This window comes from Haliaeetus albicilla, chromosome 13 (genome assembly GCF_947461875.1).
Source record: "Haliaeetus albicilla chromosome 13, bHalAlb1.1, whole genome shotgun sequence".
NCBI classification, from domain to species: domain Eukaryota; kingdom Metazoa; phylum Chordata; class Aves; order Accipitriformes; family Accipitridae; genus Haliaeetus; species Haliaeetus albicilla.
The window spans coordinates 36,018,223-36,043,028 of record NC_091495.1 but is presented as its reverse complement, the minus strand read 5'-3'; the positions used below and the strand labels follow the sequence as shown (position 1 = coordinate 36,043,028).

The 24,806-nt window shown below is 39.9% G+C and overlaps 1 protein-coding gene across 3 annotated transcripts in view; it reads left to right on the top strand.

The window, feature by feature from the left end:
* The window catches only part of SMOC2 (SPARC related modular calcium binding 2), a 149,391-nt gene that overhangs the window by 87,619 nt on the left and 36,966 nt on the right, over positions 1-24,806 (top strand). For all 3 annotated transcript variants that reach the window (XM_069800820.1, XM_069800818.1, XM_069800821.1), the window contains exons 8-9: positions 14,685-14,871; positions 23,306-23,388. In XM_069800820.1, coding sequence (XP_069656921.1) covers positions 14,685-14,871; positions 23,306-23,388 — 270 coding nt within the window. The remainder of the gene's footprint in view (positions 1-14,684; positions 14,872-23,305; positions 23,389-24,806) is intronic.

Genomic DNA, 24,806 nt, shown 5'->3' with positions numbered 1-24,806 from the left:
CAGAGGTGGGGAGGTGATTAGTTGCAGAGGTTCATGACCATCACACTCTGTTGTGGTGTAGTTCACCCTTCTTTCACAACAGCACTGTGCCTAGTTATTCTGGCTGGCAAGAAGGTAGGGACCCTTTCTGTTGGTTTACTTACCTAATTGGACTGGGGAGCGGAAGTGTAAGTAACTTCTGATCTTGGATGGTTCCTCTCTGACTTTCCCAAAACTCCCACCATGTAGCTAAAGCCATAATCTCAATAGCCCTTGCTGCCTGAAGGTAGTGAGAGAATCATTATTCTCATTGCTCTCCTGTTTGGCTGAATAAAGGCTACATCCCGCCTAGCTTAAGGGACTTATAATTTTGGGGTTCTTGCAGCTTCTAATCAGGTTTAAAAAGCAATTTGAGATGATTTTTAGTTTCTTTGAGTTGATACAAGAGAGAAGCAGCAAAGCCAAAAATACCAGTATGAATGTCAGTGGTTTGAAAGGTCACTTCTCCCCCTTTCCCTGCCAACATCCCAAGTATGAAACAGTGACTTCTAATGTAGTCACACATCCTGTAGTTCACCCCTTTAACTAAACAGTCTAATATAATAATAGCAAATGACTGTAGGAGTAGGTGGTTTAGTTTCAGCAGGCATGAAGCCTCATTTTATTCAGAGTGGTGTAAACAGGAGTGACTCCACTGTCATTAGAAGGGTAATGCCCTTGGAAGCCTTATGAGGAGAGAAGACAATCAGGCCTGGAGGTTTTTTTTTTTAGTTTTCTTTTACTTTTCTTCTAAATGGGGACATTAGCGGTACAGGACTGATGATGGTGTTATTGCCTCTCTTGGAAACACAGTGCACACTCATTTCTTTAAGTAGTTAGTATGTGGTATATCAGTCTGCTGGATCAGTGATAATAGGACAGTCCACCCCAATCCTGCTGCTAGTGCATAGCTGGAATTCCTCTTGACTTTAATGGATGTGCTGTCAGCACAAGGGCTCAGCTACTCCAGTTGTATTGCCAGCTGAAAGTGTGAACAAAGTATTTTCTCTTTATTACTTTTCTGTACAGCCTCATTCTCTCCAGATGAGGTGATGTGTTCTGCACGTTGAAGCATATGTCTATTCAGAAGCATTGAGTATTTATTAATATCTTCATGCATGTCTGAGAATATAATGTCACATAACAAACCATAGTGCTAGCCTCAAGGATGTCATGGTGCAGTTACCTTTTCAATACAATGTCAAAATGATCCTGTGTGACTTTTATATGGAGCATCCCTGTCCACAGCAAGGCTAGAGGAAAAAAGCCTTGCTTTGGATCTTTTTGTTCCCTGTATAATTAAGAAAGAAAGTTTGTAGGTCAGAATGCTATCTTTAAGCTTAATTCACCTTTTTTCATACCTGCTTTTATTGGAGCCTTATGCAATTTTATCACAGTCTCTGTTACCTCTGGCATAATTAATCATCTTCAGTGTTGGTTATACACACAGAATTCCCTGTTCTGTTTCCAGTCCTTTCTCTGCAGTCTGCTTTCTCTTCTGTCAATAGCTGATCTTCACTGCCTATTTCTTGATATTTTTACCTAGGTATCGTTCTTCAGTCTCAAATGCTGCTGTTTTAAGCTTTTCTTGTAACACTGATTTCTCCTCTCTCTATTCTTCCGCATTCTCTTTTTGACTATTGCAGCCAAAGGCATAAACTGGAAGCCTTTTGAGGAGAATAATCAAGGAATAAAAGCTGTAGATGATGCTATGAATTTGCAGGCTGTATTCTGAAAATGCAGTGACTCCAAAACCAAGCTGAGAGCTCTCAGGAGCAACCAGTTAGGTTGGATAGGAAAGAGAGTTGGATTCCTAGATTGAGTAAGCATGGAAAGGTGTTATTACCTATCTACGTAGGATTTCAGAGACCATTTCAGGGATACCATGTCCAGTTGTGGTATCCTTACTGCAGGGTACTGTGGGAGCAACTAGGTGTTTGATGCTAAAGCTAGTGGAGTATATTTTCAGCATTAATCCACTGCTTTTCTAAGGAAGAATGTTTCCATAGTCAAGGCTGTAAGTTTTTTGTGGAAGTTCATTTGTATTTTTCAAATAAAACCCAATGCGAGTGTCTTAACATCAACACTGTTAGTCTGAATGACCAGTGCTCAGAGTCTTGGCCTATATTCTGTGCCAATTTTACTTCCTCAGGATGTCACTGGGGAGACTTAAGCAGCCTACAAAGTATTGTATGCGAAAGCATCTGACGTCAGCTAGTGCAGGGAGACAGCGTGGTTTCGTTGCTTACATTGGGGGCAGCCAGCCAGGAACTCCAGGGCTTGAACCCTGGCTCTGCTGCTGGGAGGGCTGCTGCAGTCTGACCAGATCAATGTGAGCAGAAGCAAAACTTTCAGCAGAGAGGTGGTGTCTAGTACAGGACTATTGAATACAATAAGGAGCTTCACAGACTTACATGCTACAGGAGGTGGACATGAAGAGAAAAATGTTGAAATAGTTACATTTCTCTAAATAAAAGGGCACTACCTAAACCCTTTCTCTCAGTTTCAATTTTGCATCTAGACTTCCTGCCTTTTGTTTTGTTTGTTGGTTTCTTTGTTTCAGTCATGTAAATCATGACATTGGATTTTCACTCTTTTTCCTTGCAACTGATTGACAACTTCAAAGATTCCCTTCTTTCTGCAAACTGTAGCTGCCATTGCACGACTGCAATAAATATATATGGAGAACATGAGCAAAAAGAGGATGCCCATGACTTTGGTGCAAGGGAAAGCCTGTGTCTTCACCTCCACCTTATCTTTATCTAAATCAGCCTACGTGTATGAGGCAAGATTTCTAGTGTTTAGTGGTACTTGCTACGGGACTGTACTGCAATTATTCACAAGCATGACCCAAGGCAAGCAGGTTTGTAAATACTCAGGCATTTCCACTCTTCTTTAGTCTGTTTGTTCCTCCTGATTGATGAAAACAAGTCCCACTAAAGGCCCTTGTGGACTTCATTAATTATGCTAGTGGTTGATTGGTTTGGCCCAGAATGCTTTAAAACAATAGACAGATTTAATCAGCAACAGCTCTGGTTGCAACAGCTTCACAATCTCCTGGGAGCATCGTGCACTGAGCTTCCTTTTGTGTTATTTTCAAGCCATCAAACAACCTTTAATCTTCCCAAATTAAAAAACAAAAAAACCAAAACAACAAACAAAGCATACAATGTATAATATGTGGAAAGAATAACAGAACTGTCTTCACATAAGCGATAATAGAAATGTTTCCTTATTAGGTGACTGAATGCCAACATTGCTGTTCCCTGTGATGCTCATTATTTGGAAAAGTTAAATATTTAGAATCTGTTTTATTTGAACAGTTCTGCCAAAAACAGTCCTTTAGATTTTCTCTGTTGGTCACAGAGAGCTTCAAAATAAATGAGGCCTGAGGTAGGTGTGCATGTGTGTGTGGGCAGACAGGATGGGAGCAGGTCTGAAAGGGTTGAAAATATTTGTGGGAAGCAGGCTAAGCAAACACTTTGAAAACTAACACTTTCTGAAACCTGTTCTTTACTCTCACACACAACAGATTGTGGGGAAGTATTTATGCAAGGCTTATTCCATTGATACAGGCCATTTGTGTGGTATGTTAAACACTTAAAACTAATAATCTTCTGAGCACTTAAAGTAACCATGGGTTGTAAAGGATTAAAGATCATTAGTCACACTTTAAAACTCTAATTTTACTGGTTCAAAAAGTCTTTGACTTTGCTACTATGCGTTGTCTATGAAGCCTTTAAAATTGTTCTGAATAAGTTAGGCACCAACTTTTCTGTTGGTGATTCCTACTGTGTACAGTGGAATGGTTCTAGTTTACAGGAACAGAAATTGTGGCCTGGGATTTTCAGCATGATAAGGGGGTCTTTCATTCTTCAAAAGCATAAGGATATTTCCCTATCACACCATATTTAGCATTATCTACACTTCAGAGAACTAATTCTTTTTGAAAACAGAGATGAAAGTGGGGTGGAGTTAGCATTTTTATTTTTAATTCAGATTGCCCTTGTTTTTCTCCAAAGGTTGAAGGTAACGCCAAGCCAAAGATTTGGCTTTGCTCTTGAAACCAAAGCACAAGCTGAGCTGTTTAACCATGGCCATATGAGAAAAGGAAAAAAAAAAAGAAAGAGCTACATAAAACTATATTAAAAACTTGTTGGAGCTGAAAGAAATAGTATTAGACTATTCTTATTGGCTTTTACTCTTCTTTGGCTCATCTTCTTTACTGCACACAAAACTTGGCTGAAATCAGTAAACGGTCTTCTATCTGAATCCTGTACCTCTCCTGTTATGAATACTGACTTCCTATGTGCTATATAAATAGTGTGGTTTGGATGTGATGTGCTGGGGGGGAAAGACCTGTACAACATTTAATCTAAGATGAGCCTTTGGATTTGTGCAGGGTTAAAGCAGTGCAGTTACCTTTTGACCAGGCTTCATGCTATTTGTCGAATCTCATACTGAGGACTAGAGTTAATGCGTTCTGGGAGCAGTGTGACTCACCAGATGATAGTACTTCACAGAATTTGCTTCTTGCTCTGTTAAAAGACTTTTCATTGCACAACACAGTTCTTGTAATTAGAGACATGAGCAATATTATGCACGCTCTTTTTCTACCTGCTTCTTGCCTTCTCTTTGACAAGATGAAGAAGAGCAAGTCAGTATAAAAGTGACCAGGTATTGATTCATCTGTCATTAATTAGCTTGGGATTTTCTAAATCAAGTAGGTTTGAAGGGTACAGATCTGAGAGCCCTGGAGGTGGAATTGTTCTGCTTAGGCACGGAAGAGGCAGTGGGAATGATGGTAGCATAAACTTTCGCATTATGGCTGTCAAAGTAACACTCCCTGAAACACTGAGAAAGAAAGGAGAATTACTGTTTCAGCAGCCTGTTTAATCTCTGTATTTCTGCTCAGTGTCAGAGGGCCAAATCCTTACCATTCTGAAATGCCCATCCAGTCTTCTGTGAACTAGATAGAGGTGCACATTATATTGACCGTTTTGTAAGATACTCTGAGACATGTAAAGGAGCACTACCTAAATGCAAAATAATACTCTCTTATTTTTTGAATATATCTGCGTATTTTTTAACTGTGCACCTCAGATCACATTCCCATAAAACAGCCAGAATCCTCCTGGCTCCTGCTGGATTCTGCGACAGTAGTCAAGATTCTGTCTGTAAGGTGGTTGGAAATGAGTTCATACTTAGAAAACAAAGTGTAGGTGGAGCACAGCCACCTCAGGCAGGAGTTAAGCAATAAGGCTGGAAAACACTGCACCCTGCCAACAGCGTTAGCAATGTGGACCAATAGCAGGAACATGGCACAAACTGCAGCCAGAGATGCCACTGTACACCTCTGAAATTAAAATTACTCAGGTGCCTAAGTTCAAGGATCCAAAGTCATACACAGGCACTGATGTAAGTACCTCAGTTTCCCAAATGGTGAACAGGAACAACTCCTGTTTCACTGAGAGGAGGGAAGCACTGGGTTGATACACATTCCTGTAAGCTGGCTGGTGTATTTAAGTGCCAAAATATGAACTTAGGCACCCCATTTTGCACATTTTGTTTTGTAATTTTTAGTAGAGCTATTCAAACAAATACTTACCCTCAGCTCACCTGGCAAAGACTTTCATTTTCACAGCTCTGTGGAAAAAGTGAACCAGCTTTATTTTCACTTCAAATATTTCTTTAAAAATGAGAGATTTTTCCACTGGCAGAAAACTAACATTTGCTGGTCAATATACTCATAAAGCAAGAATGGTAGTTTTGCGCAATTTTGTTTAATGAATGAGCCTTTAGATTGCTATAGCAAACTGGCCAGCTAGCCACTGTGTTTGGGAAAAGTCAGTGATTTTCATTTGCTGTAATTTTGGGTGGTGGCTTTTTTGTTTGGTTGGTTTTCCAATTTGAACGCTATGGTGCTGCTCTGCTTTGGCAGGGTGAGGCAGCCATAACCAGCAATAATAGGAACCGATGTTCCTCTTATGTAGGAAAACCAGTTTTCATCCCATTTGGCAAATAACTGCTTTCAGATGTATCCTTGCAGGATGGGGCAGTCTTTTGCACAGTACCCTCTCTCATTTTAGGGGAGCCAAGTTAACAAAGTCAAGCAAGAGCACCTGGAGATGATAATCCATCCTCTCTCCAGCTTTGTAATTGAGTGAATGTCCTCAACTCATTGAGCAAAAGGGGATGAGGAACCTCATCTCCTCAGAAGACCGGAAGATTTTTCACTCTCCTTGTGAAGCCTGATGCCATGTGATTGACCAGCTGGCTTAAAAGGATTTTTGATTTGTGTTAAGGTTGCATTCAAAGATCCATTGTAGAGGGTAGGGTGTAAACAGCCCTTGGATCAAGTCTGGCTACGCAATCCACTCTGCAAAGGCTCGCTATCACTTTCACACACTGCTGTTAAAGATTTAACAAAAATGTGCTGCTCTTGGTTCAGTGCTCTCTCATATGTCATAAATGCTATAATAAATGTTTGTCTCAAGATGTTCAGGATATACATTTTGGCTCTAATGCAATATGCATCTTTGAAATAACTCAGATTTATAATCTAATGTATACTAACTTCATGTTTCTCTGACCTTTATCTACAGCAGGAGTAAATGCTAATACTTAAACATTTAAAGCCAGATTCTGTCACGCTTGTAAATGAAGACTGGCTTCTCTGTGAGTTTTCATCAAGTCAATGTACAGATCTCACACTACTCTTATTCAATTTAAATAAGAATGGCAAAATATGGAATTACATTTTGTTGAAAAACGGGTAGCTAGTTTGACCCCTTATAATCTGTACAATGGCAGTGTGAGAACTCAGTGAAGGAGAAAAAGGATTATAAATGACTGAGTAATTTAGTTTTAATTCTGTGAGAGAAGAAAATTGAATACTTACATAATATTTCTCATCTCTTTAACCAAGAATTTGGGTTAAAAATTAAACAAACAAACAAGCAAACAAAGAAACAAACAAACAAAATGTGAAAATAGCAGGCTTTTGTGGCAAAACAGTTCTTTTTCTTTTACAGTGTTGTGGTTACAGTCTTTCTCACAGTACTCCTAGTATTTCAAATTCTAAGAAAAATAAAGAATTGCAGAGCTATGTGCAAAACATTCCCTAAACCAGAAACTCTTTCAAAAATTCCAGAAGACAAGTGGGTTTGGATTTTGGTTAAAGAGCAAGTAATCCTATTTTCATCTGAGATCTTTGTCTTATGGACCCCTAAACTTTCACCTATTGGTAGAACCACAATTTGTGTATTGCAGAAATCTTGATTTGACATAGTGCTACTTGGCTACTCAAACCCAGGATACAAGTTGAGAAAATCCTGGTGTGTACAGGTAGATTAGATTGGGTGTGATCACGTTCTTTTCAGGTAAAGCTAAATGGGAGCTGGTGGTCTCTGTGTTTTCGATCTTTGTTTCGATGGGCTCAGTGCATTTCCAGACGATCCTCCTTGTGTATTGCAGTGTCTTTGTATACGAAACCACATAGATAAATGAGAGCATCTGTCTGTGATTTATCCTGCTTTGTTCAGTGGAGTAAAGTAAATAAATTAATCTTTAGGGCTATGTTGAAGCCATGAGCTTTGTGTTTAGCCACAATCATCTACCCAAGTTCCAAAAGTGCAAAATAGTGATCAGCTGTACACTGAGAGCACTCTGCAAATGCACACATGGGACCTGAAATATTTGGTTCCCACAAGTTTTCACAAACAAGAAAAAATATGGGTAGGAATGTTGCCAGCTTTCTCCAGGCCTTGAGAACCCTCATGCTGATGTGTATCTGAACCTAATGTAAATCAAAACATGTGGCTCCAGATGAGTATTAATACTGTAATTTAGTCTTAGGTTTTGGTTGCCATCTAGATGTCGGGACTAAGGTTGAGTATTTATTAATGTTACCTATTCCTTACAATCAGTACTTGGTCCATGAGCAAATATTAGGCTTAACTGGAAACATACGTGCATGTGAATATATTCAGCTGAGGCCTGATATATTGTCCATTGAATTTAGTGGGTATTTTTCCAAGGATTTCTACTGGGGGAAGGTTGGGCCACATAAATACTCTTTCTTTGATTTAGGCTAGTGAATAGTCTTTATAAGAAGCTAGTACCATGAGCAAATTAATTCCTGCATTTTTTTGCAGCACTGAGTTGCACTTGATTTCTGTTAGTCGAGTTTACGTGAAACCATCAAGAGAGGGCAGGTAGACAAATTCTTGTAAGAACAAGTCTTCTTAATAAAGATTGGTGTGAGATGCCCGTACCCTAGCCTTGAGGGATGAGGAAGTAACTTTGTGTGCATAAAGGGTATGAAGCTGGCATCTTAAACCACATTGTACCACTTCATCTACCTCTTCAGAGAAGGAATCTGTCATGCTAGAGAAGGTCTAAACAAAAGCTGGAAACCCTGAAAGAATATGAAGCCATGGAGTTACACCTCTCCTTCACTAGAATGCAATAATTTAGAGAATTTTTGTCATTTGTATTAGCTGTGTTTATAGTGGGAACAGACATGATGGATTCTGGGTGATGAAACTGGTCAGTGACAGGTAAAGAACCTGCTAGTTTACCTTGAAGATGCATGTTTGCTGGAGTTAGGAATTACTGCTGTAATGGATCATTTTACCATCCAGTCAACGTAAATTCCTCTGTAGGAGAGCATAGCTTGAATAGAAATTATCCCACCTACCACTGCCTTTCTAAAACGAACATTTTGGTCATACGTGGAAATACGATTTGGTGTAGTGTAAGTGGAAATCCATTCAATGAAATTTGAAGACTATGAAAACTAGTTGAAAATACAAAACCACATTGTAATCAGTTTCCTTGGGGCCTATTAACTTCCCTGGTTCAAGGAGGGTTCATCCTAAGCAAATGGATCAGATTCTTATCCCCATGAGATGTGAATTTGTTGGAGGTTTGCATGGGTGTCAATGACTATTTATGCATCATAATTATTATGGTTTTGAAATAAACTAGCACAAAAGTTGTGTAAATCAGTATTTGAAGTGTTCTAAAGGTGTGCCTAAATTAGGCTTAATTAACTAGGACAGAGAGGTGATTTGCATAACATTTTGATTAGCAGAAAATGTCATGCAGTTTTAGTCTCTGTATACTGAAATTTCGACATGAATATATTCTGTCTGTGTATCCTCTCAGAAACATGGGATAACTGCAATATTAACTGTCTCTAATCTTACACTGTGCTCCTCCAGAGCTTGTGTATCACTTTTCAGAGTATTTTTGTTCACAAGTTTCTTGTTACCTGCTTTCTATAGAGGACATTGAGTTTCAAGCCCTAATAAAAGATCCCTTTACCCTGGAAACCAGGCTGTCTAAATTGTCTTTTCATGGCCCATTATGGTAATAAGAAAAGGAGGGAGAAGGAACCAACAGAAAACAGAATTTCTTGGAATGGGTTCTGTTTGTCATATACACATTGTGGGGTTAAGGAAATTGGAAGGAAATGTTTGTATAGTGGCAGGAAATGTTAAAGTAGCATACAGACGCCTTTGTAATTTTCTGCACATTTGGCAACTTGTTTCTGCAGAACACAGTGAAATTTAGACATAACTAGAGTGACTTACATTTAAACAACAAAACATTCAGAATTATTTGTAATCATGGAATTCCACATGTTGGGAGAAGCTGTGATAAGACATAGCACAGCAACTGCTAGAATTTCTGAAACAAGAAGCTAAAACATCTCTTGTTACAAGACTAACAAGATGGTTATCATAACTTACATAATACGGTGCTCGGTGTTTTAAATGTGCTACAGACAAATGCACAGTTACATAGTTTGTTCAGGATGCTTCTTCCAGAAAAGCTACCTCTTTTCTCCTCTAGGACATCCCCTAGTAAACATTAATTACAGTTTATGTAACCCATCAGAGATGATAAACAGAGTCTTTCATAAATAAGGATTTACAGTGTTATACCCTACTACTATTGAGGTATTTTTCTGTTCATGTAAGTTAACTTGATTCACTGAAATTCAGACTGTTTTCTTAGGGATAATTGGCAACAAGAGTTGACTGAAGATTTTATACAAAACATGAAGCTTATCCACAGAGTTTGACATTAGCTGGAGTATCTTTCTCACTGAGACAAGATGCAGCATTTCAGCTGGTTGTTTGCAATGGACTATGAAGGCGTCTTGAATGAGAACAGGAAAAGTACATTTAGTAACTAACATTTAAAGTAAAAAGGGAAGAAATGGAATAGCCATATGACATGGGAAGAGCAACAGACATTACATTTAAAGCAGGTTTTTAAACTCATTCTTAGTGGTTTTACTTCATCATTCAAAAATTCATTTTTCAGAGTAGGTAGATAGTCATTGAGTCGTACAAAGGCTCTTGGTGTAAAACTGGGTAGAAAGGTGTATTTCCTTACTTGATTGAAATTTGTGTGTTGAATCACTAATGCTTATGAACCTAGAATAAAATAGAGCTTTGGGTAGAAAATGCAGGAAGGTTTATCAACCTGAAATTAAGGTTCCAAACTGAACTACAGTGTGGCTGGCTAACATGGTAGACTATGTGGAAGGGATTTTTTCAGCTATTTCTAACTATTTTATTGAACTAAGATGCTTGGAAAAGCATCCCTTTTTTTCCAGCAAGACAAAACTAAAGGAACTAAGTGAAATAACAACAGTGTAAGCATATTGACTGAAAAGATGAAGCTGGAGTGTCAGTGCTTTTCTCTTGCCAGAAGGAATGTTATTGTAGTAACACATTCCATAGAAAGTTTGATGCATTTTAATGATTAAGGTATTTATCCTACTTTTATTGTGGCATAGATCTTTTTCCATACTGTTTGCTTTATGAACTTCCGGTATCCATCTGTTATGGTTCCACATCATAGTTGTTGTCAGATTGTTTGGACAAACTGTCAAGCATTTTCTAAGTTAATGACATTTATCACTGCTTCTCCTGGCAAATGAATGTTTGTTGACCATGACTCTTCTGACATTACAAAGGCAATTATTTGCAGCAGTATGGTAGCTCTGTGATAAGAGCTCTTAGTCATCACAGGGCTACAATTGCATCAGTCCAGTACTTCTGTTCTAAATAATTGAAAGAAAAGTTTGAACAGGAATGAACAGTTCCCTCGGAGAGGAAATTACACAGAGGACTAATATTCTGGTGCTGGGAAAAGCAGGCAGGATTATAGGTAAGTACTTTAGAGCAGTTTTCCTTCCTTTAGGTAGGAACAGTGCTCTAGCGGGCAAAACAAGCAGGGAAGTAGTAATGGTGGCACAAATGGTCATGTCAAAAGCATACAAAAGTATTGGACTCTGCAGAAATGACTGTCTTGGGCAGTCACTAAGCAGATTGCCTGATAGGTGACCTGAAGCTCATTAGCCATAGTGTAACAGAGGAAAATAACGAACTATACTGCACTTTTGGTGAATAAAATGAATGAACTGGGTTCAGCAGTTTTGTGATAAGGCTCAGTCATTTGACACGTATAGAACTGACAGACATAGTGTCCACCACACTAATTTATATTTTTTCCAATTTGTTGAAAATAATCTACGTTTTGTCTGACAACTAATTTAGGACTAATGGTAAATTCCTCTTCTTGTTACAATTTCCCATCCATAGGGAAAGAGTAAGAAATTAAAAATTCCAGGAAGGGGAAAGTCCTTCCTGAAAATACCATAGTTTCTTTTTTATATGTTTTTTTGTCTTGAATGCCTGTGCTGATGCTGCGCTTCAAAGGCAGACTTCATCACTAGAGTCCTCCCAGTTACAGGACTTCTACCTTGGTGTTTGGTGTGAATCCTGCTTTTTTGTCTATTTTTCATAGACTTCTACTACTAGGAACTCTCCTTTTTATCTTTAAACTTTCCTTTGATTATTGTCACTGGCTGGCCCATTTGGTCCCAGTCTCACCTGCAATGTTAAGTTTCACTAGTCTTCTGACTGTCCCTCCTAAGCCATAAGCCACATTTGCAACCCTCCTTTGACATCTCTCCCATAATACTGCTTTTCTGTACCTCTGAGACGTAAAACCAGATGTAAGGCAGAAAAAGAACCAGGACAAACCTGACCTAGTGCAAAAGAGACAAATTTCTAGCTTGGGCAGCAGCTTGTAGGAAACCTTGCCTCAGCAAGTCCATCAGGAGACTAAAGACCATTTATCTAGGTCTGTAACACCAGCTCCTGAGCCATCACGATGCAGGTGACTGTGCTGGTCCCTGACTCCAGTGGTTTTGAGTCAGCAGGGCAGTCCTTTGCTGGTTGTTTCAATCAGTGGAAACTAGAGCTTCCCAGAAATTAGGTGGTGTAGCTTATGCTCACAGCTGAAATGGTCCGTATCTGCTTCTGCACTGGGAATTCTCCATCCTACCCTCTCCGTGCTGTTACAGTTTGTCTATCTGGATGACCCGACTATGCAGTCTCTATACACCAATGTATTTTCTAAACAAAGCTGAGAGCATGAAAATGTATCGCTCCTCTGGGTTTGCAAGAGATAATAATACCTGCACATCTGCCAGATTGTGTTGCTAGTTACAAGAATGTAAAACAAGAGAAGGTCACAGTAGCTAATGGAACGGTCCCAAGGTTTATCAGTATGAAAGAGAAAAGAATTTAGTGGAGTTTAAAGAGGAGTAATGATTTCCTCCCTCTCACTGCAGCTGCTTCACCCCGTTTGCTCTTTTTTGCTTGATTATATACAAAACATAAAAAGTGAACAACTAAGCTAAGTGATGTGTTTTCCAGGGTTGCCATACCTTGTAACTTAATAATCATCATAATCCAGATTCACTGAGGGAAAGATTTATTTTGGCTACTCTAAGAGGATGTTGGTGATGGATTTCTAATTTGTGAAGCCATAGGTATTTCTGTGAAGGTTTTAACATGCAAATAATTAGCTCTTTCCCTTTTTTAAAGAAGCCTTTCTGTCTTCACTACACTGATTCTCTAAGTACAGTTTATTATCTAAACACTGGTGCTTTGAGAGCTATTCAACGTCTGATTATGCCAGTGGGTAGACCAAGACAAAAACATGCAAAATCAATCAATTTATCTAGCTGCCCTGCTCAAATACCATATGAAACAAAAGAGGCAAAAAACCCCCAAACCAACAACCAAAGAACTGAAAAAACACTCCATCTCTGCCTTGTAATCAAGTTAGCAAGTGATATGCTTGTTTTTTAAACCTTTTGCATGGACTGGAACAAAACACACTGTTTTGGAAACCAGGCCATTGTATAGATGGAATTGTGTGCCATTTAAAGTATGAAGGTGTTTAACTTTCTGCCACCTTTTCCCCTGCAACAGAAGTCTTACTGATTTTGGTCATCTGCATTTGCAAGAAGCTGGCAAGGAGCAGTAGCATTCCGGACATAACTAGCCACTTTCTGTCAGTTTTTGCCAACAATTTGCAAAGCGTTTTCTGAACCCTGTGGGTTCAGAGCAAATGAGATTAGACTGAAGCTGAAACTCATTACACAGACTAGAAAATCCAGTCAGGATTCAACTTGTTCTGCTGTGGGTTGAACTGTGAAAAATCAAGAAGTAAATCCTGCTAGAGATTCAGAGAATAAGTGTGTCACCAGTCTTTAACTGACTTGAAAGAAGAGGAAATATTACCCATAGATTTTTTTTTTGTAACATTAAAATGACTTTTCTTTAACTGAAGAGAATCTTTTATTGATTGAAATTCTAGAAACTTGAAATTTTCCTATCAGTAATTTGTAGAGTGCTTAACATTCTTGTTTTCAAATTTTAATTTTTGTTCACTGGATTATTTTGGGAATTACACACAACCTGTTTTATTTACCATCTAAATTTCACATGATAAGAGACTGACTTTAAAGTTTCTGGAGAAACAATGGCTTGAACAAATTGTCTCATTTATTATCTCTGCAGTGCCACATATACCAGTTTAGTAGTGATCAAAAATCCTCAGCAGAGATGGTTTTCTACTGATTGGTGTGGACTGACTGTCATTCTCAGGCCCTGGGGTTTCTGCTCTTTGCTCCCTGGTTCATAGTTTCACGTAAAGGCTAGGAATGTGTAGACATGTAAGCTTTTCTCACATCCAGAAGAGATCTAGGACGTATTTGTAATGCAGAGGTAAAAATATATTACTTTTTCTTGTGGGTCTTTGGTCTCCAGAGCAAATGGTACATCACCAATACTAAAATCACCAGAAAAGTAGGTGGAAGAATTTTCACTGTACCAAGAGGTTGTTCCAAAGCTGGAAAGGAAGAGCAGAATATAAACATCTAAATTAATATCTAGATGAATAACTCATATAAGAAATACTAAGTAGTTGGATTTTTACTGTTCCCTCTGAAAAGAATCAGTAGTTTAGGGGCTGTGGAGTCAGTAAGGATTTTTTAAGGTGGCAGAGAAAGTATATGGTTATCCATAGATTATATCTAGTATAGGAAAGGGGGGGGGGGGTCAAGATATTATTAGGACCACATTATGAAGTAGCTGCACGAAAAGGAAACTAAAGTTCCTAGCAGTATACAGCATGAATCAATATAGCTGGTATTTGAGCTCTAGCAAACCTCTTCAAATACAATCCTTATATGCAATCAAAGAAAGATGTAAAACCTGTTTGATAAATCTAGTAGGCCCTTTCCATATAGCTTTTTGAGTATTTTTTCTTTCTTTTCCTTTCAAAAGCATCGTCATGTGATCAAGAACTTCAGTCAGCCCTGGAGGAAGCTAAACAGCCCCAGAAAGACAATGTGTTCATTCCAGAGTGTGCTCAGGGTGGCCTCTACAAGCCAGTGCAGTGCCATCCTTCCACAGGCTACTGCTGGTGTGTTCTGGTGGATACAGGACGTCCCATCCCTGGTACATCAACCAGGTAAGGGAATACATGTTCAGTGCTCAAAAGTTGTATAGAGAAGATGCCTTAGTGTGCATGTACTAGCATGTAGATTTCTGTTGCTCGTGGAATTACATCATAGATCCAAAGAATCATAAAATGGTTTGGGTTGGAAGGGACCCTAAAGACGACCTAGTTCCAACCCCCCTGCCATGGGCAGGGACACCTTCCACTACATCAGGTTGCTCAAAGCCCCATCCAACCTGGCCTTGAACACTGCCAGGGATGGGGCAGCCATAGCCTCTCTGGGCAACCTGTTCCAGTGTCTCACCACCTTCACAGGGAAGAACTTTTTCCTTACATCTAATCTAAATCTACCCTCTTTCAGTTTAACACCATTGCCCCTTGTCCTATCACTACATGCCCTTGTAAAAAGTCCCCCTCTGGCTTTTTTGTAGGCCTCCTTTAGGTACTGGAAGGCTGCTCTAAGGTCTGCCTGGAGCCTTCTCCTCTCCAGGCTGAACAACCCCAACTCTCTCAGCCTGTATTCATAGGAGAGGTGCTCCAGCCCCCGATCATCTTCATGGCCCTCGTCTGGACTCGCTCCAACAGGTCCATGTCTTTCCTGTGCTGAGGACCCCAGAGCTGGGTGCAGTACTGCAGGTGGGGTCTCACCAGAGTGGAGTAGAAGGGGAGAATCCCCTCACTCAACCTGCTGGCCACGCTGCTTTTGATGCAGCCCAGGATACGGTTGGCTTTCTGGGCTGCAAACACACGTTGCCGGGTCATGTTGAGCTTCTCATCAACCAACACCCCCAAGTCCTTCTCCTCAGGGCCGCTCTCAATCCATTCTCTGCCCAGCCTGTATTTGTTCTTGGGATTGCCCCAACCTGTGTGCAGGACCTTGCACTTGGTCTTGTTGAACTTCATGAGGTTTGCACTGGCCCATCTCTTAAGCCTGTCAAGGTCCCTCTGGATGACATCCCTTCCCTCCAGCACATCAGCCGCACCACACAGCTTGGTGTCATTGGCAAACTTGCTGAAGATGCGCTCAATCCCACTGGCGATGTTGCTGACAAAGATGTTAAACAGTGCTGGTCCTAATACCGATGCCTGAGGAATGTGACTTGTTGCTGCTCTCCACTTGGACGGTGAGCCATTGATCACACATTGATCTTTCAGTGTGACCATCCAGCCAATTCCTTATCCATCAACTGGTCCATCCATCAAATCCATGTCTCTCCAATTTAGAGACATGGATGTCGTGTGGGACAGTGTCAAATGCTTTGCACAAATCCAAGTAGATGACATCACTTGCTTTTCCCTTATCCATCAATGCTGTAACCCCGTCATAGAAGGCCACCAAATTTGTCAGGCATGATTTGCCCTTGGTGAAGCCATGTTGGCTGTCACCAATCACCTCCATATTTTCCATGTGCCCTAGCACAGTTTCCAGGAGGATCTGCTCCATGATCTTGCCGGGAAACAGAGTTCTCACAGAGGTGAGACTGACTGTCATATAGGTTTTTTCCACTATGAAGTGAAATATTTCTAAGAGACATCAAAAGTTAAGGCCAGATGGTCACAGACTCCTTCACTGCAATGTCACAGGCAGTTTGCTTCCCTAGTCCTCTTTTTTACTTCCATTTTGTGCTGGGAAGCCAAGGCTTGGAGCAGGTAATGAATAAGCCCCGAGGAAACCTCATACTCCTTAGCCTGAATATAGAAGAACCAAGTAAGATGGTCTATACAGAAACCACATCCAACCTCAGAAATGTTCAGTTATTTTTCCAGCAACCTCCTCAACTATTTCATGTGACTGGCTTTGATGGAACAACTGCTTGGGAACCCATAGAGAGGAAATATCATTTTAGTGTGTTATTAATAGAAGCTTGGAGTTCAGTCATCTCATCCGAGCCTGATATATGGTAAAATGTTGTGAGCCACATAGAGCAGATGTAGGCAAGGCAAGTATCAGATTCCAAAGGATGTTATTTAGGCTGGTTATTGAGGTTTGGCCCTTGTAAGTATGCTATAGAAGCTCATATAAAGCTGACGGGCAGTATGGATATCTTGATGCAAACATAAATCTTCTGAAGCTTAAGCAAAAAGAATTTTTTATCATTTGCACAAGGTTTATGAAAAAACATTATAAGCTACTTGCTGTAAAGTATTATATTTTGGGGGAGTGTTTTTCACATATTCTTCAAGTGCTAATTTACTTATAGCTGTTTACACTGTAGTCTAGACTGTGCCAATTACAGTAACAGCTGAAGTGAGCATGACTTAAAGTTACTGTTGATCTGCTGTTTCTGGCAAGTTGAGATCCATAAACTGTCAAAAGCAAAATAATCCAATTTGGTCCTGAAACTGTAGGATCAGTACACATATTGTGTGAGGACCTAGAGATGTCCTCTAGAAATTTCAGAGGCTCCCTTTTCTGCTCTTCTTCTGTTACTGTTTCTTGGTTTTAGTGCTAATCCTTCTTTGAATTATAGTTTAAATAATTTTATGGAGTCTTAGTTCCTATTCTCTAATTTGAGTCCAAATCATCTTCTTGTGCTCATCAAGCAGTGGGGCTTCTGCTGATGTTTTTGTAGTTCTTCTTTATGAGTATCATTATAGAATCATAGAATAGTTGAGACTGGCAGGGACCTCTGGAGATTCTCTAGTCCAACCCCTCTACTCAGAGCAAGGTCAGCTAGAGTAGCTTGCTCAGGACCATGTCCAGTCGGGCTTTGAATATCTCCAAGGATGGATAGTCCGCAGCCTCTCTGGGCAGCCTGTTCTAGTGTTTGATCACCATCACAGTTAAAAAAATAAAAGTTTTTTCTTACATTTAAATGAAATTTCCTCTATTTAATTTTATACCCATTGCCTCTTTTCCTGTCACTGGACATCACTGAGAAGAGTCTGACTTAGTTTTGTTATTTCCCCACCTTTGGATTTTTATAGACACCAATAAGATCTCCCCTGAGCCTTTTCTTCCACAGGCTGAACAGTCCTAGTTCTCTCACACTTTCCTTATTATGTCAAATGCTCCAGTCCCTTAATCATATTCATGGCCCTTTGCTAGACCCACTCCAGTATGTCCATGTCCATCTTGTTTGGGGAGCCCAGAGCTGGACCCAGCACTCCAGATATGGTCTTGCCAGTGCGAATGAGAAGGGAAGGATCACCTCCCTCGACCTGCTGGCAATACTCTTCCTAATGCAGCTCTGGAGGCTGTTGATCTTCTTTGCTTCAAGGGCACATTGTTGCCTCATACTCAGCCTCCATCAGAAATCCCAGGCCCTTGCCGCAATGTTGCTTTCCAGCTGGTTGGCCCCTATCCTGTGCTGGTTAATCTTCTCCAGGTGCAAGAATTTTGCATTTGCCTTTTTTTGAACTTCATGAGATTCCTTCCAGCCCATTTCTCTAGCTTGTTGATGTCCCTGCGAATGGCAGCACAAGCCCCTGGTGTATCAGCCACTCCTCCCAATTTTGTATCATGTGCAAACTTGCTGAAGTTGTTCTCTGTCCCAGCATCCTGGTCATTAATGAAGAGGTTAAACAATATTGGCTCTGGTATTGAACTCTGGGGCACTCCACTGGTGACTGGCTTCCAGCTGAAATTTCTGCTGCTGATCCTAACTCTGAGACTGGCAGTTCAGCCAGTTTTCAACACACCTCACTGTTAGTTTATCTAGCACATACTTCATCAGTTTGTCTATGAGAATGTAATCAGAGACAGTGTCAAAAGCCCTGCTAAAATTAAGATAAACAACATCTGCTCTTCTCTTTTCATCTGAAGAGGCTGCAGTGTTGGCCAAGCATGATTTCCTCTTCATAAATCCACGCTGACTACTCTCAATCACCTTCTTGTCCTTCATATGTTTTGAAATAGCTTCTAGGAGGATTTGCTTTCATCACCTTCCCAGGAATTGAGGTAAGGCTAACTGGCTTGTTATTCAGCTCCTCCTTGCCCTTCTTCAAGACAGAAGTGACATTTGCTTTCTTCCAGTCCCCAGGAACCATCCCCAGTCACTACAACCTTCCAAATATAGTTGAGAGTGGCCTCACAATGACATCAGCCAGATCCCTCAGCACTTGTCCGTGCATTCCATCAGGTCCCATGGATTTCTCTATGTCCAGTTTGTTCAAACAATACCTGACTTGATCCTTCTCCACCAAGGGTAAGTCTTCCTTGCTCTAGACTTTACTACCGGTCTCAGGGACCTGGGGTTCCTGAAGACTGTTCTTACAAGGAAAGACCAAGGAGAAGGTGGCATTGAGTACTTCTGCCTTCTCTATGTCCTTTGTCACAAGGTCCCCTGTCCCACCCAGCAGCAGGCCAACATTTTCCCTAGTCTTCTTTTTGCTGCTGATAGGTGCATAAGAAGTTCTTCTTGTTGCCCTTCATGCCCCCTACGAGATTTAGCTCCAGGGGGCTTTGGCTTTCCTAACCTCATCCCTGCACACTTGGACAGTGTCTGTATATTCCTCCTGTATCACCTGACCCTGTTTCCACCCTTTGTATACTTCCTTTTTAAATCTGAATTTTGCTAGGTAGTCCTTGTTCATCCTGCACATCGAGATTTATGAAAATGGAGTTGGTAATCCTTGAAAGTCAACCAACTCACTTTTCTATTCATATGTATAGTGTGCATGCAATGGGTGTGATTTTGGCTTCTACTGTCATATAGACTGGAATTCTAATTCTTCCCAACCCCTTGATGAATCATCTATGGATCTAGAATCAGTCTTGGTCTTCTTTTTTTCCTGTTTGGTCTGCTGGCCTCTTGTGCTTGGCAACTACAGTCACTCAGCTGTGGGAGAAGAGGTGGCAGGGAGGTCTTTCACTGTGCTGTATGTCTCCAGAGTTGGAAGTCTGGCAAATTGAATTCAATCATTTCATGCGTATGGTTCAGACACAAATCTTCCTTTTGTTCACTGAGTGCTCTGTCTGTTGACTGATACTCAGAAGACCAATTGCTGTGGCTTTGGCCATTTCTAATTTGTTCAGCTTTGCTGGACTCAAGGGCAGTTCTCAGTGAAGCTCTGAGGAAGTAATATTTAGTAATATCCCTGGAGAGGACATTTCTGAGCACAGATGGGTAAGTAGAGTGCTCAGTTTTAGGAGTTTCATACTAAATAAAGAATGACTGGTGTATTTAGGAATCTACAGTCTTGGTAAACAAGCAGGTGGGATTACTGCCTGGAGTTTAAGAGGAATGTCTAGACCTCATTTCTGAGAAAGATTTAGCTGGGCTGGAATCCCATGAATTATTTCTTGGTTTTTTTTTTCTTTTCTCTATATTGATGAAATTAAATTTTTTTCCCTGGCAGAGGGGAGTAAAGGGGGATCAGAATATGATGATGAATATGCAGTTGTCTTTTTGTAATTCTTTCTTATAGAATGGGAAGAATGAACATGTGACTCTTCCCTAGTTTAAAGAACCAGAGGCTAATGCAAAATGGTGTGTGCTATCTTCCAGCTTTCCACTGCAAAATACAAACTGGAAGAGTAGCTGTTAAAACTCTACTGCAGAAACTGATAGCATTAGTACTCCTGGTAGCAAGAAGGATGCATAGCATCCTGGAATCTCTGTTCTGCAAATCTGGATCAAATCACTAGGGGACAACAGTGAAAGGATAGACAGATCTGGGAAGCTGTTGCCAGAACAGCTTAGTGTTTTGCATGTTGTTTGTTTAGAATACATTCATGAGGATGAAATTTGTCAAATCATCAGGCTCTGAATACCACAATAAATAGTAGTCACATTAAATTAGACCCCCAAAATGAAGGGAAGTTATTAATACTCATTCACCTTCTAATGTCCTGTCATCTGAAAAAAAGATGATTTGTCATTGAAGGCATTCCAGAAAAAAAAAAAAATAGAGTTAAACTAAAGACATGTGAATGAAGAACCACCCTAGGATATTTAAGATAGTAAAACTCCCAAGAAATATGTGAATTTGTGGTATCAAGCTGGCTTTTATGAAAGCCTAGAGGAAACATCCATTTGACTAAAAGATGATAATGCATTTAAAAGGTACAAACAACCTTTCCCCCCAAAGTCTGTCAGTATGGTCCTCAGCAGTGGGCTCCCAATGCCTCTTGGACATCACAGCGTGACCCTCAGCCTTTTTGCTCAGCAGGGCCATGAGTCTGTGTTCTCACAGGCGACTTTTTAGCAGCTAGGATCATGGGCAAAGTAATCCCCAGTCCACTTGCGCAAGACTCTCTAAACTTAAAAAAGAACATAAATCAGCTGCTTCGTGAGGCTGCCCACACTGTAGAATCCCTGTGAAAGCCTCCATCCTCTACTGCTTTGTACACCTCACTAAATCTCAGTGCTTCCCAGCAGACTGCTCAGAGGTATAAAGCAGCCTTCATAAGTCCTTGCCGACTCTAGATACACATCCACTGCTAAGGATTCTTTCTCCTTTAAAATTCAAAAGAGTAACTTGGCGTGTCTTTTGACCACATTATTTTTAACCAGACAGTGCTCCATTCTGACACGCTATCCCTTTCCCACTCTTTCCCCATGAAAACTGAGGCAAGTGTGTTTTTCTTATCAGTTCTTAGCATGGCTGTTCCTTTACGGTAAATTTCTAAGGATTCATTTTCTTTCTCCAGTTGCTTTAAAGAGTTAAATGTAGACTTTTCGCATTGTAGCATTTTAACACTTATTGGGCTTTAATAGATTTAGTTTGTATATGATGAACTACATGTGTATTTAACAAAAATATAAGCCCAAAGGGTAGAAGAGTAGAGGCCATAAAAGACAGTGTAGGCACAGAGCAGTAACGGAAGAGGACAAGAGGAATGCAGAGTCAGGTATCAGATTAATCAGGGACCAGGCTGGTTGCCAGGTACTGCATTAGTGAGTGTTGCTCAGAGATTTCCCTTTCACTCTTTCCTTGGCTGATTGAAGTGGTCACCCATCAGGTATCTGAATCCAACCTATGCTATCAAAGCAGCTTCTATTCCTGCTGTTCTTTAGGGAAAAAAAGTGCCTCTAGCTCTCCCATGTCCATGAAAACAACACTGTACCTGCTTGCAGGAGCCAAAGTTTGATGGGCCAGTGGGCAGTTTCATCAGATGATACGGAAATAAATTAAGCACTCAAAGGAAAAATAATATTGGTTTTTTTTTCATTCTGCCTGACAATTAAGATCAGAATACTCAGGTATTGGTCTTAGGGGCAGTCTGGCCTAGATCCAGGACATAGCCACCGTTTAATGCTTTTAAAAAGAATATTTTGTTCCAAAAATTTGGATTAGTATATTTTAATTAGACATTTTAGTATGCCTCTCAGTAAATGTCATTTTGGAGAACGTAGAATAGGAGAATTTCAAAGGAAGATGAGCAGTTGTATAAAATATGAAAGAACCCAGATGCAGTGAACAGGTATGTATGTGCACACACATGTATGTGGACACAAGTCATATTACTAAGCGTGTTTAACTGAGAATTGAAACTTTCTCTGAAATGCTACACACTGAATTCTGCAGCTTCAAACTACTTTAGGAGAATGAAAAAGTAAAATTTCTCAGAAGGAGATTTTGTCAAGCTGAGTGAAAAACCACCATGCATCAATAGTGGGACAGAAACAAAAAGGAGAGACTCAGCAGCAGATGCTTCCATGCCTCCCAGTCTTGCATGAAAGATATTGCGTAAGTCAATGTTAGTTGGAAATACAAATAGCAGAGTTTCTTGTTACCAGCTGGACTAACAAAGTGACTTTAAGTAAACTAAGAAAGCATAGAGGAACCAGAATATTCAAGTAGCAGGTGGAGATTCAGTCTTTTCCACAATCCATTGCAAGCAGCTCCAGACCAATTCCCTTCCTTCTGGAAACCCTATCAGTTCTTCACTCTTGTTCAAAATGTTAGCTGTTCATGGTTAGCCCTTCTTATGCGAACTAACATTTTTTTTGGAAAGGATACAGTAGCACATGGCTTTAGAGCTGCAGTAGTAGCTAACTACAGTACCTGGCTTGCTGGGATTTTGAAATTGCTTTTCTGGTGTTTCCCAACATGAATACTGTGTCAGATGTCAGAATTTGTCACATTGGTCATGCCTTTTTGATTTGGTAGGTGGGAGGAGAGCCTGACTTTGGTTTTGATTTTGTGGTTTGTTTTTGGTTTTTTTTTTTTTTTTTTCAAAATTATTTTTTATTATGTATTACTTTATAGCAGTTCCCCACAGTTTTCTCCTTCCTCAGTTTTCCTCCCTGTAGAATGGGCTTTGGAACAGATAATATTTGTTTAGTTTGGTATCAACCCCAGGAGAATAAAGTTGTGCTGGCTTCTTTGAGGTAAGTGGAAAATAGGCAGATGAATTTGCATTGCACCTTCTGAATGAAAAACAAGCTTATTCCCTGAATAAAAGAAGGTACAAGTTTAATTTGGACTACAAAATTGGAAGTAGTTCTAAATCAAATTAACCTTGGCTGGTTTTATTCTCTCCCCGTTTGTTCTTTAGGTATGAACAACCTAAGTGTGATAACGGTGCCAGAGCTCACCCAACCAAAACAAAGGACTTGTACAAAGGACGCCAGCTTCAAGGTCAGTGAAACAGATAAAGCAATTTCTTACTCTATGTCAAAACAATGTATCTTTTAGATATCGCTATTTAGATTTGCCACTGACTGAAGTCTTTGGAACAATGTATGTAAACATGGGTCTTGGGATGTTGTCAGAGAAAGTAAGGCTCATTTTTCTCAGCAGTTTAAAGGCAGTCACATTTACCTGCTGGGATTATTCCTTGCTGCTGTCATACTAGAGAAGTTGGCACATATGTCCAGAACAACTTGGCGAGTACTTCATAATCCTTTTTCTAGCAAAATTCATGGGAAATTGGCCTCTGTCTTCAAATCAGTCTTAAAAATGTATCATCACTTACTTTTTTCCAAGAGTACTCTTGTCAGTTTACCTCAGAATAATTTTATTCTTCTCTGTTGTAGAAACAAACCTTGGTGTTAATTAGATTTTTCATTTTTTCACACTTTTTATAAGTGTGTGAGAGATCTTATCTCTGGATAGTTGAGCTACACAGATGTCAGTAGACTTGCTTCATTTTTGAAATGACCTTTTAATATGTTTGAATAACTTGAGGTGTAGCAGGTTTAATGATATTGCACACGTTATGAGGAAATTCTGAATTACTGTCAGCTATTGTAAAGAACCAGAAACAAACAAATTATGTGGGCAGATTTTTTGTGGCATGAAAAGTATTTCAGTTTAGCAACCCAGAGAAACATTTAGACAATAATTCTGAACTAAACATGCCCATCAGTTGTGAAATGCATATTGAATGAAGCACACATTAATACCCTCTGTCATGAAATAAATTTAATTACAAGGTATAATAAAAAAGAAGAAATATGAATATGTTGTTATACCATATATAATTATATGTTGTGTTCTACATAGAAAGAAGTCGATCATAGGATTAAATGTAAGCCGTCCAATTACTGTGGCTGTAAAAATGGCAAGTGTGACCCAAAACCATATCTAGCTAGGTATGATGGGACAGACAGACAGACAGGAATAAGACAGACAAGGCAGACAAGGAAATGTACAAGCCATTTTAGATAACCCTACTATTTTTTCTTGATTTTATCTAGAACCGTAGGTACAATTCTGGTCATCTGTGTTCAGGGAAATGGATACACAGGAGAAGTTAGCTAGCACTAATGTATCAGGGAAAGCACCTACTTTCCAAGAGAAGGCAGCTAGCATTTGCTTCATTTTGACAAACAAGACAAGGTCTGGAGGCAATATTGGGAGAGAAACTGTTTTCCTCTGTGATGATTTGGGCACAAGAAAAATAGGTATGAACTACCCCGAATGAATTTCACCTGGGAGCTGTAAAGTGGTTTCCAACTATTAAAGCAGTGAGGCAACAGCCTTCTAAAGGACTAGTAATGAGGCAGAAAATCTGGTTAGTTTTTTAGGTAGATCTTGATTACTTTATGAAAGAG